General features: G+C 42.0%; 1 protein-coding gene across 1 annotated transcript in view; it reads right to left on the reverse strand.

Moving 5' to 3' along the window:
• Positions 1 to 10,427: 10,427 nt before the first annotated feature.
• grm8b (glutamate receptor, metabotropic 8b) overlaps positions 10,428 to 19,003 on the reverse strand; it is a 132,548-nt gene continuing 123,972 nt past the window's right edge. Inside the window, exons 9-10 of the mRNA XM_061076988.1 lie at positions 13,181 to 13,427; positions 10,428 to 10,477 (exon numbers count right to left, since the gene is read on the reverse strand). Of these exons, the coding sequence (XP_060932971.1) occupies positions 10,428 to 10,477; positions 13,181 to 13,427 (297 nt within the window). The remainder of the gene's footprint in view (positions 10,478 to 13,180; positions 13,428 to 19,003) is intronic.

Genomic DNA, 19,003 nt, shown 5'->3' on the forward strand with positions numbered 1-19,003 from the left:
GCACAATGTCGTTGTGATCGTTGTTGTGTTTATTTGAAATGAAATGCAGTCTTACAGGGCAAAATACCGTCTGAAAGTTGCAATTCCGTTTTTCAACTTTTTTTTGTTGAGGGGGGGGGGCTCTTGCACATAGCACCAAATGTGCTAGGGCCGCCCCTGTGTAGCGCGGAGGCATAACAGGCGCGCGACCGGGAGGAGAGAATGCGAGGCGGATCTAATATTATAACTAATGTTTTGACGTCCGCATCTCTTTAACGGCGGAGCAGTAAACAAATCGCTCTTTCGCCGTCATCCACTCTATGCAGCTCTAGGGATTAGCGCTGCGCGGCGCTTCGGCGGCGCTTCCGCGTCCGGTTTGAATCCAGCGTGACGAGCAGTCCGCCCCGGTTGACGTTCGCAACATCGTCCAGGGCGGGGGGCGTGGCAGTGGCGGCGACGGCAGGGGCCGCCACTTCCTTTTCAACTGAAACACCTTCCTTTTTAACTGAAACACCTTCCGTTTCAACTGAAATTTTCATATGTCTGTATGAGAGCTTTTCATATGTGCGTGTGAGAGCTTTTAATAAGCGTGTGTTAGAGCATTTCAGTTGTGTGTGTGAGGGTATAGTTTTTCAGTAGTGTGTGTGAGAGCATTTCAGTTGTGTGTGTGAGCGTATAGTTTTTCAGTAGTGTGTGTGTGAGCATTTCAGTTGTGTGTGTGAGAGGGTATTCTGAATAATGTCCCTCACGGCCCCTCATAGAGTTTAATGTACATACATACACAAAGCCACACCAAGCACTTAAAGACAATCACTACAATGAGAAAATAATACAAGGAAAAGATGGTGAAAGGAAATATTCAGTATTCATAGTACGTTTATCATAATGGAGGTTGTGTTTTCGTCTGTGTTTGTTTGTGTGTCTGTTAGTTTGCAGGATTATGCAAAAACCAGAGAGGCTGGATTACCACAAACTGTGAAAGATGCGGTGTGGGTCAGACGAGTAAATTGCAAATTTCTCAAGAAATAATGCGAAGATCTGTGTGAGACAAATCAGGCATATACATTTTTAATATCTATGAAAGGTGGACTTTGGTGTGGATGCAGATAATGATCTAGATTTTTGGAATACAAATTTGTATTTTGATCTTCATTCCATTACTGTCCGGTAACATTCCCTTTAACTACGTCAGAGAATGGATTAGTTGCCTCAGTTTAATTTATGTGTACATGGTTAATGTAGCTGATCTCAATATGCAATATGGTGATGTACTGGCCAATCAACCCTGGCGGAGGTATGCACTTTTGGAGTGACCTTCTAGTTTATCTTGTGTTTCTTGTTAGCATTTATCTGGTTTGTTTTATATAAGTGTAGCATCCCTTCACTTTCAGTGCCTGATGATATATACAATATATCGCCATCACTAAGACATCCTAGTTCTATTCATTGACTCAACCGAGGACTCTCCAGTGAAAAGCCTTTTATCTTAGCTTCAATGAGTAAAATATACCAAGGCATATCCACGTGTTCGGAAATCGTTGGTATACATATCAATAGAGGGCTTATGCAAGCATCGGGCCACAAGACAAGATGTCTCACATCAGAGCAGCTATCAAATCCTGGTCTGTAGCTGCTTCTCTATCTTTGTCCTTGACTTTGCTGTGCGTATATCCCTCACAGACGTTCAGTAGATAGTGTCACATCTCGCCTGACTACTAAAGGTATGTTTTTGCATCATATATTTTAATTTCATTCTGTGTGTCCTGTTTTATTTAAGTAACTTGTGTCTCTTCTTTTTTCAGAGCCCACGTCCTGTGTGATTACTTGCCCTGCCCTCATGTGCTTCACCTGTGCCTTGTCTGACCTGTGTTTCACCTCCTTCTGTGTCTTCATGTGTTTTCAGATTGTTTGTTTCCCTCATAGCCAACTCTGTTACTACTTCCAGCGAGTACTTGTTAGCCTTTTGTATACCGTACCTTTTTCTGCTCAAGCCTTCACCCTTTTGGCTACCATTGTACATATTAGCTCATCTCTTACACATGTAAACAGTTGCATCATTTTTAAATGCTGAATTAAATTTCACAACAGTTGTTAGCAAAGACAACATGGTCAGCAAAACTTGTAATGATGATATCCATGGTGCATTCTACTCTGGATGCTCAGGTTAATGCAGGTTGTTTTCCTTTGGAAGAGGGGTCACATGATAGGGGCCTGACAAATCAGAGAAGGTAACGTAATGACTGTGAGTACTGGAGTTTTTAAAACGGGACCAGTCGTGTTTACAAACTTTGTTTTAGTGGCGCTAAATTTCTGGAGTGTGGGCGGCAGTTGTATCCGTAGCAGACTCGATGCTTTTTTTAAATGAAACCATGATATTGTGGAAGTAGCCTTAACAGATCTACAGTCATGTCACGCTCAGACATTGAGCAGTTTGCAGAGGGTTTAAGATATTTGCTCATCAATCCCCATTATGTCTATGTTATTACATCTGAAGGAAGTGATTGGGTTGGAGCTTCATCAACGAAATGTTCTGCTCATGTGATAAACATTTCAATCATGAGTTGTCCGATGGAGCGAGCTTGCTTGTTTCTGCTTTAAACCTCACTCTCAACCATGTATACACACCCCCCTAATCTGGCGATTTATTTAAAGGGAAAGTCTTTCCCATATCACCTTTTGCCTGTCAATGCCACGTTTCATCTGCGTCACTGCTATTGCCTTTTTTTTGTTTCAGCGTCCCCACCCCAGCATTCACGTACAGGCTCCTTGGGGGGGAGGGGTTATGATATTTGTTCATCACTCCCCATAATCTGTATGTAATCAAATCTGTTGGGAGTGATGAGGTCGGAGCCTTGATGCCAAACTCTAAGTATGTTTTTCTGCTGTGATAAACAATTCAATTGTGAGTCTTCTGATTTAATTAGAACTGCAGTCTGCCTTGTTTTCTCCTCTTCAGAACTGTAATGTAAATTCTTAAAGTGGACGCCTCAGTGGGCTAAATTAAATTTTCCTTTGTTGATTATTTTGGCAGTGTCCATTCCGGAGCTGATTACTTCCTGGCAATGCCTTCACAAATTCAAACCAGCGTGCTTTGCCAAAGCTGCTCGGATGATTTTCCCTCTGTGGGAACAGATTCAGAGTGGTCTGTCACATTTCTGTTCCAAATACATCTCAGTCAGTCAGAGCCCAACACTCACAGTACACAGCGTTACTCCGGATTATTGCTGATTATTGTTACTGGAAGGATTTAAGACATTGTGACACATTGACCATAGGATGTTAATTATATTCTTGCTGGCTTTGATCACCCCCTGGTCCTCCTTGAAGTTCAGTCCGAATATTCCAAACACAAAAAGCTCCAGAGTTTGCAAATAGCTCAAACATGAAATATGAAAGTGCCCATCTGTGAAATCGTTCAAAGACAGAATTTTGAGAAGTGTAGCATAGACTTCATGTGGCGCTCAGCATATTTCATCCATCTCCACATATGATAGCAAATTCTGTCGAGCTTCAGGTCTGACCACTAAAGTATTTCCTACGTACAGAAAACAATGTCTATCCATGGTATGACTGGAACTATGACTGGATCATTCGTGGGCGGCTGTGGCTAAGGGGTAGAGTGGTCGTCCTCCAACCAAAAGGTCGGTGGTTTGATCCCTAGTCTGAACCATCTGCATGCCGAAGTGTCCTTGGGCAAGTTGCTGAACCCTCAATAGCCCCCCATAGAATAACAAAGTGCTGCAAGTAGATGCACTGTATGAATGTGTGTATGAATGGGTGAATGTGAAACTGTACTGTAAAGCGCTTTGAGTGGTCATCATCAGACTAGAAAAGCGCCATATAAATACAAATCCATTTACCATTTATCATTCAACTGCACTGAAACAGACGATTCCTTGCACCCTGAACGTGAAGAGCTGTCACATTTTTTGCATAACCTAGCATGAGATAGAGCGCCCTTGCTTTACACCTTCCCTTATGTTACCCTTTAAGTTTAATTTATATTCAAGGTAACCCCTTTGATTTTAAAGATCACAATCTCTATACCTCTAAACAGTTGTAGTTACAAATATGACAAAGAGGTAATTGAAAAGTCTTCATTACAATTGTTTATTTAACTGAATCAAAAATTCACACAACCATTCCAATATCAAAAGTGGGCAATAAACCTGTTGCAGGCTTGTGTGAGGCTCGCATGCCACGTGAGCTGCATGTGTGTGGCACCTGTTGATAAAGACTGAGTACGTTACAGTGGTAGAACTAGACTGTCCCACTTCGAATGCTCCATCAGTAATGTTTGGCTAGGTTTAAAAAAAAAGCACCCCAAGGTTCTGCAGTTGCATCTGGGGACAGATTTACTTTTTTTTTTTTTTTTTTAGTCCCAGGCAAGAGGACAAGAGGACAAGAGGACATGTTTTTGCCTGGGACATGAGGACATGTCCCAGGCAAAGGAAAACTCCCAACAAGTGGATCCTCCCTGGCTCAACATATCCCAGGATTCTTTGTGCTTCAATGAAGAAGAGGTAATGCTTGTGTTTCATGTTTCAACTCAACCAATCACAAATGATAAAAAAACTAAAACAAGGGGAAACCTCAGCTCTGTTGCTAGGCAACAGCAATTAGGCCTGGACGAGTTGGTTGTCACCAAGAAAGCCTCTGTAGACCAGACCGTCTCATTCGGTGTGGCCTGAGCAGTCTACGTTTAGATCGTACGGGTCGGCCCCCCCCTTCAAAGGATCCAGCATCCGATTTGAGACACAGCTAAATACTGACTTCAAACCAGGACGCTGGAAGTGAGGGTGCTGATGGAGCGAGAGCACCCCCTACTAATTACTTACAAATAGATTTCAGGAATTTTAATTGAATTTTCTACAGTAGCATTGTGAGTAACAGGCCTAACATGAAACAATTTTTATTTTATTAAATAATTAGTTTTTTTGTATGGGGTGAGTGAAAATAACAAAGGCAACATTCTCACTGTAACCAGTCAGGGTAACATTGATATGATTGATATTAGAAGTGATTTAAGTGGCCAGGTTAGTAGCTATTCCATTTAATTAATCAAATCATTTTACTGGCATGCTGGGAAAAACAGCAGGGTAGACAGGAACATAAATAAATGAGAAAAAAGATGTCACTTCAATGGGCTAAAAAGTTTTAAACAAAATCAGTGAATGCTTTTGAAAGGTTGGACTGAAGAGAAGTCTGCCTCTACTCAAAGGCTCTGTCACACTATTGAATTTACATTCAACAATACTGAGACCCGGAGTCTTTGACTCCAACAGATTAATAACAACTGAATGTAACAGGATGAATACTTGTCATCCACAGACAGAGAGCACAAGGACTGAGATCTGTACCACAGATTTCAGTCCAAGCTGTTTCAAGGTTTCAGTAACAAAACAGTTACTGATGCATCATTTTCTTTTCCTCTCTCTGTTGTCCATCTGTAATTTCGTTGTTGAGACATAATTACCTCTTGTGTGTCTGAGCTGTGGGCCGCAGAGTTCACCACCAAATCAGTTCCACTTCACTTAACAAACTAAATCTGAACCCTCTACCTTTTTTGACAATCATACTGAGGTTGTTTTTTTAAATCTGGTTTGTGGCTCCCCATCTTGTCTTTCACATACAGACTATCATAGAGCAAACAAAAATGATATATATTTATATTCAGCACAGATCCTGCTGTACAGTTACAAGGTGATCCTTCAATCAATCAAATATTATTTGTATAGCACACACATTGCCTCATAGGGCTTATCAAGATGTGATATCTTCTGCCATTAACCCTCAATAGAGTGAGACGAAAGTACCATAAAGATGTCCAAGCCTCAGAGATCCCTCTCCCAGGACGGACAGAAGAGAAATAGATGTCACGTGTAGAGACAGAGTCAACAAAACACAAGACAGTGTCTAAGTAGGACAGATGTGGTTCTGCAGTTAATGGGTCACTTTGGGACCACAGAGTGAATAGTCATCAGATTTTACTTCATCTGAAATGTGAACAGAAATAATCAGTTCAACACATTCATTCCTTTAATGCTGGAAACATGTCTGAGTGTCCTCATTGTTGGACAGCAGACGTCCCTGTTTGTCAGCAACAAATAACAACCAAAGCAAAGTGTTCAGCCAGCAGAATGGATCATTACAGGATAATATATATTATCTTTCAGGATTCTAGTCATTGATGCAAAAAGTTTGTAGAGAAGTGAAAATGTCAATGTTCCACTTTGAAAGTAACTAACATTGTACATGGTTATGGTACTTTAATGTACTGAGGTATTTCAATTAAATTCAATTTTATTTTATGGTGCCAAATCACAACATACATTATCTCAAAGCACTTTACCTGGTAAGGCTGAGACCATACAAACTTATAGGGAAAAACAACAGTTCCCACTACAAAAACCTCCCTTTAACAGGAAGAAACCTCTGGAGCTGGAATGAGTGTGGAGGGCCATCTGCCTTGACTGATTGGGGTGAGCGGAGAAAAATGAGGAAGAGAGGCGAGGTGTAAATAATGATTGCAGCATCAGTTAGTAACAACAGCAACAACAACAAAATAATTATAATGAGAGAGAGAGAGAGAGAGAGAGAGAGAGAGACCCTAAAGCAGGGGTGTCAAACATACGGCCCGCGGGCCGGATACGGCCCGCCAGGGTGCCCAGCTCGGCCCGCCGGATGCAAGGCATGCTCGAAAATTAAAAAATAAGTCTAGGTCAAACCGCCAACCAAGTTGAAAATAACGTACAATGAAGCCTGTGTTGCTCTTGGGTTCACAGTGAATGAAGGAGGACATGAGGAGAGACTAGTGTATATTTTAGGTCTGAAAACTCGCAGCTGACAGTAGTACCCAACATATTAAGAAGACATTTAGAAACATCACACCCCAGTCACATGCATGTGTTATTTTTGGTTGAACTTCATCGTTGTAACAAAGTAATTCTAATTTAATTTATTTTTTCTCTATTTTTGAAAAAGTACAGATTGATGGAGGAATGTAGTGATAAATGTCACCATAGGTACTTATAAATAAAGTTGAATTTAAGCAAAGTTGCAACAGATTAACAAAAAAATAAAGCCTGTTTTAATATATCTGTCTCTTTTCATCATTGTTGTGGAAATCGTTGTTAATGATTATTGCGAGAAATAATTAAAATTGATGTGATCAGACATTCTCTTGACATATATTATTATTATTATTAAAATGTGATCTTTGGAACTTTGTTATTCAGGAAGTTTGTAACAAACAAGTAGCCCTTCGTACTACTCAGTACCTTCAAAGTAGCTCTCAGTTTCAAAAAGGTTGGTGACCCCTGCCACAGACCATCGGTTCCCAAACTGGAGTACGGGGTACGCAAAGTGGTTCAGGGGGTACGCAGTGGTGTCCACAGCCCTCACCTTTCACTTTCAATGCGTGCGATAGACTCCTAGGTCCTTGATCCAAGAAGGGTCCGACGCGATGTAATCCAGGGCGGAGGGGCATGGTGGCGGCGGTGAAAAAAACGGGGGGTACGAGGCTATTATGCTATGATTTTACTGGTCTGGTCCACTTGAGATCAAAGTGGGCACTATGTGGCCCCATACCTAAAATGAGTTTGACACCCCTGCCCTAAAGGCTCTTATATGCTTCTACGTATCCGTTTCTCGGAGAGGGCTCCACGAGGGGGCAAAGAGTCTTTTTGATTTTTACTTGTCCGACCACTGTACGTCGAAAAAAATTCACCGCCAAACCCATATGTGGCACAACGGAAGGCGAGCTCAGAGAAGCCTACCCCAATTTTGGGAAGAAGAAGTCCACGTGTGTCTGTTTATCTCTGTCTCCCACACACTGAACCATGGCAACTAACAGAACTAAATAAAGTGACACCCAGCGGGTCAAAATGCTGATGTTATCGCTTCTTAGCGCAGCGGTTCCCCGGTCTTGTTTCCGAACTGTGTTGCTGATTCCACAGCTTGTAGCTTGAAGCTAGACGGAGCTAGCAGCTACACAGAGCTAGCTCCCCTCCCAGCTTCCACACACAGTCAGCAGGACTCCCGGCACTAACTACTACCCAGTGTTTGCTTCTAACCTGGTGGTATTATAGAAACAGTGTCATGATAGAAGTGGAATTAAAGTCGTGACGGCGGGTTCTTGCACTGTTACCACCGCAGTTAGCATGGTGGCTAGCCCGCTAGCCTAGCCTGCTAGCGCCGTTTTGAAAGCTCGTTATAACCGTATGCGACCGTGCACACATGCCGTCAGTGCTCTAACGAGCCACCGTCAGCCGGACAACTCCGCTAGCTTAACACACACGTCACATTAATCGTAGAATCGTAGTTGTGTTTGGGTTTGATGCTACAGGGAAGGAAACAGTAAGTTTGAGGTCCGGAAATGACGTCGTAGGGAAATGATGTCGTTCGCGGACCAATCACAGCCAAGAGCTGTCCGTGGGCTCTCCGACATGAAGACGGACAGTTAGAAAAATCAGACGTGTACTAAAAGCTCTACAAGGCACTCGGAGAGGGCGTTCCACGACGGATAGGGCGGTCTTATCTATCCGTTTTAAAAAATACGTACAAGCATAAATTGGCCCTAACACAAACCAAACCATATATGACACATTAAGCTGAGACATGTAGTAAAAACAGCAGACACAGTATGAAGTTCAAAGGTTATTCACATTTTGCCACTGTCTCAAATATGTGATGATTGTTTCTTACTTTTCATTAATTTTACACACCTACTGAGAGTGTTTGCTCAGAAATACAGTTGTCAGAACAATAAGAAACAGGGAGACACCTGGAGTTCCTCCCAGACAGCATTCAGACATCCCGGAGCAGGAAATGCAAATTTTCTGCTGCGCCCGAGGACAGTGAACTTGGGATCAGACGAAACCTAAAATCAAACCTGTGTAGATGTTCAGATGAGCAGTTTCATCTTCAGTATTCATTGCAGTGCAGAGACAAAGCTTCTTTTTTTTCAGCTGACTGCAAACGGCAGAAATGAGAGCAGCGCCTGGGGAAATAAAAGCAGGAAGCCCGCAGGCTTCATCACAGACTGTACCTGTCCTGCTGTACTTCTCTTCCAGGAGACGTAGAAATATTCATTACATGCATGAGGAGTTCACTCTGGCAGCTCGTATTGATCCAGCCTCTCCTGTTCCACTGCACGTATCGATCACATCAGCTGTGTTTTTAAAAGTCTGTAATGAGGCGCACACTGTGCTGAGTTTCCTGCCAGACTCAGGTTTGCATGATGTGAAAGGTCAAATCCAGCGCAGATGGAGTTTCGGTTCATTTCCTGCTCTGCAGCTTTTACCATACTGGGACGTGCAGTGTTGGGTATAGTTTCCTTTCATCTTTTGAATATATACTGTAGGTCATGTCTCTTATCACATTTTCTTTATCAACTACTTTCACAGCCTCTTACTGTAAACACAACTTGGATATATTCTAGAATCTTGTGGAATTTAACTATAAAGCCTAAACTATCATCCACCAACAATGCTGGTATGTATGTTAGATTGCCACAGTTTGTTGATATGATAAGAGTGTCAAGAGACTCACACAGACAGAACAGTAGCATTTCTGGAGCAGAAGTACCATATCTGTTTTCAGACATGAACTCTGGAGACTTTCGGCACAATTGAGACTTTCACAAATGAACATCGCAGCAGGAGATTCTCCCCTCAGAGAAGTTCACAACACAAAAATCTCCATATGATTCGGGTGAGGGGTAACACATGGCGCAGTGTTTGAATTCTGCTGTGGTGATCACATGTTTTTGTTTAAAACCCATTGACACCGGCCAGATATTTTCCAAAGTTTTTATTAGGGGGTGGAAATGGGAAACTCACTCACACTTTTGCATTCTCACATACAGCCCCTCCAGGGGAATATCAGGAGATTGTTTGGAGTTAAGCTTTTATGTTTCAGCTCAGATGTAAATTTACCAAACAGACCCAAAGACGACGCAGATTACAGAAACATTCTTTTATTATAAATAAATCATTTGTATAAAAAGTAGCATGCTTCAGTTCAACCATGGCATTTAGACATTTCACAACCAAAAGCTACGGTTCAGTTACCCGAGAACACCGACGGACTCATCTCATAATGCAGGTTGACGTACGCACGACATGAGACAAGAATCAGAAGTTTTCACAACCACAATTTTTTTTACGTACAATTAGAATAACAACAAGTATGGTTGGTCTCCATAATTTATTTTTTTTGTATTTCTTTTTGAGGACTTCTTTTTTCAGGTTACCATCCTCTAGCTTCCACGCGTCCTTACAAGCCTTATAAGCCCATGGTCTGTAAACACAAAGACACCACTCAAGTGTTGGTTCAATTTGTCAGTTGCTCTGTTCCTTCACATTATGCAGAGCATGTCTGTCCAGCCCTGGTGACATCTCCTCTGTTTGACAGAAAACTCCCTGTGAAGGAGGTCCTTTTGTCCGTCACATGGCGTGGTTGGTGTAGCTGACGTAGGTGGTTTTTGTTGGAGGCACTGATGAGGGGAAAAGAAAGCAGCAGGTTGGTAAAGGGAAACACTGCCCTGCAGGTTAAACAGATTTTCAAATGTCATTGAATGACTCAGAAGTCAGAAAATTGACTCTGACTGTTCACAGGTAACGAATCACAAGGAGCTGATACCATGTACATTCTGCTCCACCACCCATACAAATACAGTTACTACACATATATTCATATTATTTAATTAAATATTCCCCCCGCTTCAAACTGTTGGTAAACTGCTCCTTCATTCTGCTATGTCATATGTTATATGTTATATGTTATATGGTATGTTATTTTATTTTTATTTTGTAAAGCCCTTGTCTGCCAGGTCACAAGATCACAGGTCCCACTTACTAGGAACTTACTACATATATATTCATATATATATTTTTTTTTAATTTAATATTCCCCACTCCTTCACTCGATAAACTGCTGCTTTTGTACTAAGTAGATCAAGATCACAGGTCACACTTAATAGGTACTTACCTCACATATATTCATATTATTTAATTTAATATTCCCCACTCTTTCACCTTGTAAACTGCTGCTTCATTTTAATATGTTATACGTTATATGTTATATGGTATGTCAATTTTTTATAAAGCCCTTCTACTGTGTAGATGCTGCCTGCGTAGATGCTGCCTGCCATGTCCCAAGAATTTCACCAATGCTTTGAATGAATTTGAGCTGTCATTGGTGCATGTGACGATTTGATTTGATTTGATTGAACAGGCAACTACAGTTTGTCAGGATTCCTGTCACACTCCACCTGACCACCAGATCTCCTTGTACTTTCTTGTTGCTTCTACATGCACCTTCTCACCAGCTTCCAAGTATCCAGGGGTCGGAGCTCCTAAAAGGAAGCGTGGTCCCCAAAGATGGTAATCCCTTAAACTGCCCAGTGACCCCAAGCCTCACCTGCCAACAGCCACGACGGACGCCCCTTCAGACATTGATTGGGTCATCCACAATAACACTCTGAGCTGTATCCTGAATTGACACCCTGCCTGCTCCTTAGTCTGCCACCTTCACTGACATCCAGCCAGATGATTGTCTATGGTTCAGGCAGTAAAGCGGGCTGAAGTCCTATTAGTGTCCTATGACCTGTACAGTTTTAATTCCGTCATTTGAGCCATTCTTATGCTGTATTCACAAACACAAAGCAAGTTTTCGCATTAAAGTTTAGTGAACGGGCACAAATATTTATAATTCTCCTTTGGAAAAGAGGAGACGAGGACTATATCTATAGGATAGGCACTGTCACACATATGCTAATGAAGCAGTTGAGCTAAAAAAAAATCCTCTGAGGTCTATGACTACTCTCACATCTCAAATACAAATGTAATGTATTCAGCAGTTATTATGTATCAAATAATCCTCTAATGCATTTTCACCTCCTGTACTTTCTAAAAAGTGAATCTCTCCCTCAAAGCGTACACTGTGCGAGATAAAAGAGGAAGTTCAGCCGTGTTTAGGGCTGAGAAAGTAACGCTGATGTGAGAGCTGCTGCTTGTTAGATAAACACATCACCTCAGTCAGCACATCTCTGACGAGTAAACAATCCAACGTCTCCCACTTTTCTGCTGATGGACAGAGAAGCAGCTTTGAAGTGTTATTCTGAGCCGTAAACAGTTTGGCTTCATCACATCAGGTCTCAGGTGACGTCTAAATGCCGAGTTCCTGTTAAATCCTCATTATTGCCGAGAAGCTCCACTCTTCAGCTCCATTAGAAATCCAAAGACTTTAAAGAGAAACTGACTCTTGTCTTTGTACTGCAGCTTTTTCACTATAAATGCTTCTAATGTAATTATGAAGGAAGCAGTGCCACTGTTGGCTAAACCTACAGTTGTCTAGAGTCAAATATAAAGATTTATACAGCCAAAGGTATGTGGAAGCAATGTGATCTCTCATTCAGCACTTCTTTCACAAGGTTTCACGTTTGATGCACATATTCTAAGACAAAACTTAGACACGGAAGAAAATAACGAGCAACGCTTGCATTTTACAAACTCGGTTTCTTACAAATCCATAAACATCACCAATGCTCTCTTCTTAAGATGTTACCTCTGCTGTGTACAGACCATGGATGACTTGTCACCACTTCCTCCGATCGCGGGTGATGGAGCAATGACACACGCTTCACCACTCAAGTCAGTCCCAGCTGTCAATCGTAACATCTCTAGAATAAGTGTCAACTGAACTTACATCAGCGTATTAAGCACCGCCTTCAATGACAGAAACCCTATTTGAGAAAATCATCTTTGTGTGTTTTGACTTTTTAGTTTGGTCAACATCCTATTTGCCAACGTAGATGAGGCTGGGTTTATGACCTATACTGTAGCTAGCATACAGGGGGCGATCAAAGAGCTTTGGCTCAACTTTTGGGGTCTGTCATGTCGTCCATCTTTAATGGTACAGACAAGTTTGAAGAAAGCACAACCCCATGACTAACTCATGGATGCTCCTCTTTTGTTATTAAACACTAAATATTGAATAAACAATGATATTAGATATGATATGATATCAACGACTATCCTTGTCTATTGATATGAGGAACACCACATGTCAATGGGATTTTAATGTGGCATCCATTAAACCATAATGCCAGCATTCAACCAATCATAATATGTGATGACAATCCTTAAAACACTGAGGTTTCACCTGTGACATCATAATAAACCCCTCCTCCACTCACCGCTGGCCTCCACGCCCTCACACAGCTCCGTCTTCACCTCGCCGTTAGGCCGCTCAGCTGCCAGCTGTGACAGCTTGCTGGTCATGGTGGCGGCGGTGACGATGGACTTAAAGCTGCGCTTGCGTTTCGGGACGTTCTGCTCCGGGTGTAAGACGATGATGTAGACCTTGGGCATGTAGAGCATGCCCAGAGAGACAGAGGCGCTGAGGCTGAGGGAAATGGTCAGCGTGGCCGTCTGGATGTACATCTGAGGAGTCAACAAGACAGGGAGACGTTAGGGATTAGACAGCGATCATGTCATCACACCAGACAGTGTGTGGAGGTTCTCAGTGATCAATCCTCCGTGGACCGTCACTGAAAACTCCAGTTTTGTTGATTTTCATTATTTCAACTTTATGAATAAACACACTTGATAGACGGAAGTGTGAAATCAACAAATCATAACACTTTACGAAAAAAGAACAAAAAAAACACTGTCATTAACCAAGATACTGATCTGTGCCAGAAATAACGAATAATGTTTACTGATTCTGTGAAGTAAATAATGCTTTGTGCTCTAAAACTGCTCAATTTTTTTGGCCACACTGAAGTTTCGTGCTATTCCAAAAAGCAACAATTTGCATTAGTAAGCAGCGAAGAAAGGTTTTTGGTCATGCCTGGGCATTTTTAAAAAGCTCAAAATATTTGTGTTCTATGATGAAGAAAATACATATATGTAAGACTTTTATAACACAGAGTGAAACAATGGAGGTTAAATCAAATTAAATCAAACTGTCATTTATTTTGATTGTTCACTAACGTCTTCCCTTATTTGGGACCTTTGTTTACTTAAACTAATAACTCAAAATGTAAGTGTATATGTGTGTGTGTGTGTGTGTGTGTGTTTGTGTGTGTGAGTATGTGTGTGTGTGTGTGTGTGTGTGTGTGTTCTATCAAAAAACTTTTATTACTCACTTGTGTTTTGAAATCAAGAAATAAACCAAGCCCAGCAAGGGTCACTGGGGGTAAAAACTAGTTGTGCAAATTAATCATTATTTCATGGGCTTGTGTTAATAATTTGTGTGGACAAAGAAACCAAATGTTCATTAGTCACCTTGGAAAACTAATGAAACAATAATCTCAACTCAAGGTACCAGCACAGGAGCTGACCTCCTTCATGGCGACAACATTCAGAAACTCTCTTCCTCCCAAACTGTCTTCAAATTAAAAGTAAATGGTTTTCTAGTCTTGATGACCACTCAAAGTGTTTTACAGGACAGTTTTGCCATTCACACACACATTCAAACAGTGCATCTATTAGCAGCACTCTGTGTCTAAATACCTCACACTCACTTGGCTCCTCATAAATTAATAGAGATTAAAATATTCCCTAAAAATATACATTTGTGTTTCAGTTACAGAAGCTGCCTTCACTGACAGTCTTGTTCTTCGAGTGACAGGTGAATTTAGGCCTCGGGTCAGGCAAAGTGTCACACATGCTTGGATAATTTGTAAAGGTTACATTGTTTCCCCCTTTGCTGTTTTTGCTGTTGGTGAAACTCAACACTTTCTGCCGATTTTTCAGATAACAGGTCTGAGTGAGAAAGAAAGATCAGACATTAATAAAGATGGACGTTGCACCTCCACTTCCTCCTGTTGTACAAAATTAAGCTAAAATATCTGATAAGATATGGGTGCTGCCATCTTGCACTCTCTGCATTAGTTATTTTTACACCATATGAATTACGTGATAAAAGTGAAGCAACTAAGAGGCATAGTGCTTCCTCCTCACACCTTGTTAACGGTGAGCTGTGAATCACATGTTTCCAGCAGTGGACTAACTGTTACAGCAACGTCAGCTGGATGATCATTAGCTCCTGATAAGGAGACCTGCTCTGCTCATTTCCAGTTCTACATTTTTATTCTGTGACTCCACTTGAGTCGCTTGGCATAATTCACAGTGTAAATATGCCCCTAACAGCCCACTTTCTTCTGATTGGCCAACTTCCGAGGGGCTATGGTGATATCACACAATTGTGAGAGTGTTCAGATTTAACTGTTTACGGTTGGTGCATATTTTGTAACTCCTGCCTCCTTCTACAAAGGTTGTGAAAATAAAAACATTATGCTTGTTTTTATATCACATATATTACCCCCCAAAAAATATTGTTTTGATGAAACATCGCTCATGATGATACCTAGTGTTTCAAACCTTCCTGGACTTATGCAGAGTCTACTGTTGTGTCTAGATCATGACATATTGTTAAAAAAGTTAACACCCTCTAAACAAAGGCAGCAAGCCACCATGAGTGGGAATCTGCAAAGGCTACTTCATTATCAAATCTATAATGGAACTAAACACGAAAAATACGACATCAGAACCATCCGCTATCCTCTCCTGCCTCTTGGCTTTCTCTCTCATACCTGCATTTTCCGTTTGACCTGCTGGAAGAAACAGTTGCATATGTCAGTGGTTCAAACGGCTTGAGACAACCATGGTCTTGGTTGTTTGGAAACTATGGAGGTGAGAAGCCTCTAGTCATACTATATTTTGTCTGTGCTGCTACTGGGCTCATTGCACATAGCTAAACAACCTAGATAACTTAGCTCTAGCAAGTTAATTGGTATGTTGTGTGTGTGTTTACGATGTCAGTGATGGGGATTTCTGAGTAGACATTTCTTATTCCTGCTTTCCAGCACTGAGTTCTAAAGTTCTTTGAATTTCCAGGGAAAAACAATTTCAAAAGTTAGGGGTGAAGTTCCACTTTAAGACAAACTGCAGGTGACAGAGATTTGACCTGCTGCAGTAAATATAGACCTGGGGAGTGAAGATTGTGGTGCAGAGAAAAGAGCTGCTCAAAGCCAGTCAATATCCACCATCACCAGATAGAAGCAGTGGATTGTCTCCACTAGCTGCGACACAGTTGAGACCAGAGGCAGCCGCAGTGGACACTAAGGGTAAAAGCACCCGTGTGTTCTCAGTTGTGACAGGAAACAGGAAAAATCCCAGTGTTTGTATTTGATCTTTTTGTCGCTGTTGATGCTGATAAAACTGGCTTTATTGTGAAAACCGACCGTCTGTTGCAGGAGGAAGAAATATTGACTCAGCTCATTTATCAAAGAGCGACAAAGACACACGGTCTGATTCAAGCTCGCTCAACCACACAAACACACAAACACACCGACACACACATATATGCACCATGCAGCGCTCAGCCGGGGAGCTCTGTTTCCTCTCCCCCGCCCTGCAGCATCTCTCACAACACACCTGTGCTCACGCTCCCAACACACAGGACCGCCTACCACCTCCACAGCCGCGATCTCCTGCGTCGCCATGGCAACCCTTTCATGTAAGTTGAAGCCTGGGTTAATGGCCCTCTGACTGTGAGTCAAAATGACAGCAGGGAATCCTCCACAAGGCACCGCCACCAGGGCCCGGAGGAAGGAAGGAGATTTTCTGACAGATGGTGAGTCCCCACACCCGGCAGCCCAAAACAACGACGCCGGTGATTCCAGCAACGCATCAAGGAATCATTATGAAAATGTACGACAGACAGTGAAGCGTAAAGTCATTTGTGGGCCTGAGAGAAAAAACACGCTTGGAAGTGATTTATGTGGCCTCTCCGACACAAGCTGTTATCACAAAGTCCAAGGAAATAAGCGATGTGAAAGTCAGACGACGAATCTCACGTTGCAGTTCAAGGAGAAAGGTTAGGTAGTGCTGGAAGACAGACTTGTGGACAACCGCTCAGTCTTAGTGAAACGTTCTTATTAGGGCTGTCAAAATTAACGCGTTTACGCACGATGATTAGTTTGTGCAATTAACGCATGCGCAGAATGACCCGCTCCATGTACCCATACCTGTCCCCACTCTTGCTCAGAGCGACACGCACATTGAGATCAGAGCTCGTTCACGTGAAGCAGCCGGTCAGTGACTTTGTAGAAGAACAGTGTTGTGCAATAATGGTTAGGAATGATACCATAAGCTAGTGGGCCTTTAGGCGTTCAATAAATTTGGTTATCAAAAATAGAAAAATAAAACATTAATATTTAAAATATTAATATTAAATCATATCTTTAGTTTGACTAAGTTCTCGCGGGGCACCACCCTTCATAGAAGGGAAAAGATAGCCAATTTATTGATTAAGATCAGTCTCATTTAGATCTAGTTCAATTAGAAATCTTAATATTTACTATTAAAGACTATATAATGAACAGTTAAGGTTTATAGAGTTCTTGACAGTGTAGAGGTTGGCAAACTTCACTTATGCAACATTAATGACAGGACAAGGTTAAAAGAAAGCATTTATTATAAACATAATAAGTATAAAACACCAATTACTAAACAATATACTAACTAATAAAGATGTGTGTGTGTGTGGGTGTGTGTGTGTGTGTGTGTGTGTGTGTGTGTGTGTGTGTGTGTGAGGGTCTCGCTGGTGGCTAACAAAGAGAGTCACACCTTCCTGTGATCTTTTAAGATCTCTAAGCTAGCAGGCCCCCCCCCCTCCTTCTGGTCGGGGGACGTAGCTAAGTAGGTGAAGAGATATGCGGGGTCTGTGAGAATGCTAATCAGAAAATGGCAGGGTCTGTGTTGAGCCCGACTTACATTAACCTTGATTTAACTTGTAACACAATATCACCACATATATCAAACTTATAAACTCCACACAGAATCAAATAAACAGTCTTGCTTAGCCTAGTAAAATTATTAAGCCCAGATTATGTTACCAGTCCAAGGACAGGGAGAAAGTTGCTGTGCAGTTCGGTTAGCAGTTCAGGCTTTTGGAGTCTCTGGTTCGTGTGGTCTCTGCTTCCGCGGTTCTGTTGAGCTGTGCAGTTCAGTTGCTTATTGAAGCCGTAGTTCTTACCTGCAGGACACCGAGTCGCTGCAAGGAGTTTAGAAGAAGCTTGAGATGCGTGGAGGTTTTCTTGAGAAGATGAGCTGGAAGCTCGACCTTTGACCTCCAGTTGTTGGAAAGAGAATATTTGAGCTGGAGGAATCCGGTTCCTCCACTCGCCGATGCAGGAGGAAAGGCCAGCGGCCTGCTGTCCTCAGTGGTGGTCGGTGGAGAAGAGCGCTGCTGGAGCAGCCTTCGGCCCTCCGAGGGGTTGGAGAAAGAGAGTGACTCTGGGGGAGCCTTGATCTTTTATAGACCTGGTTGCCCCTTGGTCATGGGACCAGACTGACCAATTGGAGTTGACCCTGGTAGATATTCGCACCTATGTGCGAAGATGCTGAAACAAAGGGGACATGTTGCCTCCTGGGAGACGGAGTTATTTGACCTTCTCAGTACAAAGAGAACACATTGCACTCTGGGAGATTGAGTATTCTCCAGCCCATGCGGCTTGTGGCTTTCTCAAGACAAAGGCCATGTGCTCTCAGGTTTTGACTTCCAATACAGGCCTGAAAGAGAGGCCTGCCTTTTTGCACAAAAACCATGTCCCAACATCCCCCTTGCGGCGTCAGGATCGCACCTGACGTGTGTTCCTGAGGGTGTACTTGAACATGTTTAGTGCAAAGCTGGAAAAGTCAATTGTCAGTTCATTTGGACTGTAACATCTGGGCATTTGTATACACTATCTAGTTAGCTAAGCAAGATTCAAATTAGACAAATCATTCAGAGTTACAGTAACAGTACAAAATGAATAACCTGTGCTCTTCACTAGGTTTAAGGAGAAAACAGAAAATGTGACATTTGTAAATTGTAAGATAAGATGTAGAGAGAGACGCGTACAATGATAAGGTCATTTTTGAAATGTCCAAGAGTTTTGTTCACTCATTGGGTCTTACTCAATGTAGTACTCAGTCGTATCTGTTAGATTTAACAATTTTCCTGCGGA

The sequence above is a fragment of the Limanda limanda genome, chromosome 8 (genome assembly GCF_963576545.1).
Source record: "Limanda limanda chromosome 8, fLimLim1.1, whole genome shotgun sequence".
NCBI classification, from domain to species: domain Eukaryota; kingdom Metazoa; phylum Chordata; class Actinopteri; order Pleuronectiformes; family Pleuronectidae; genus Limanda; species Limanda limanda.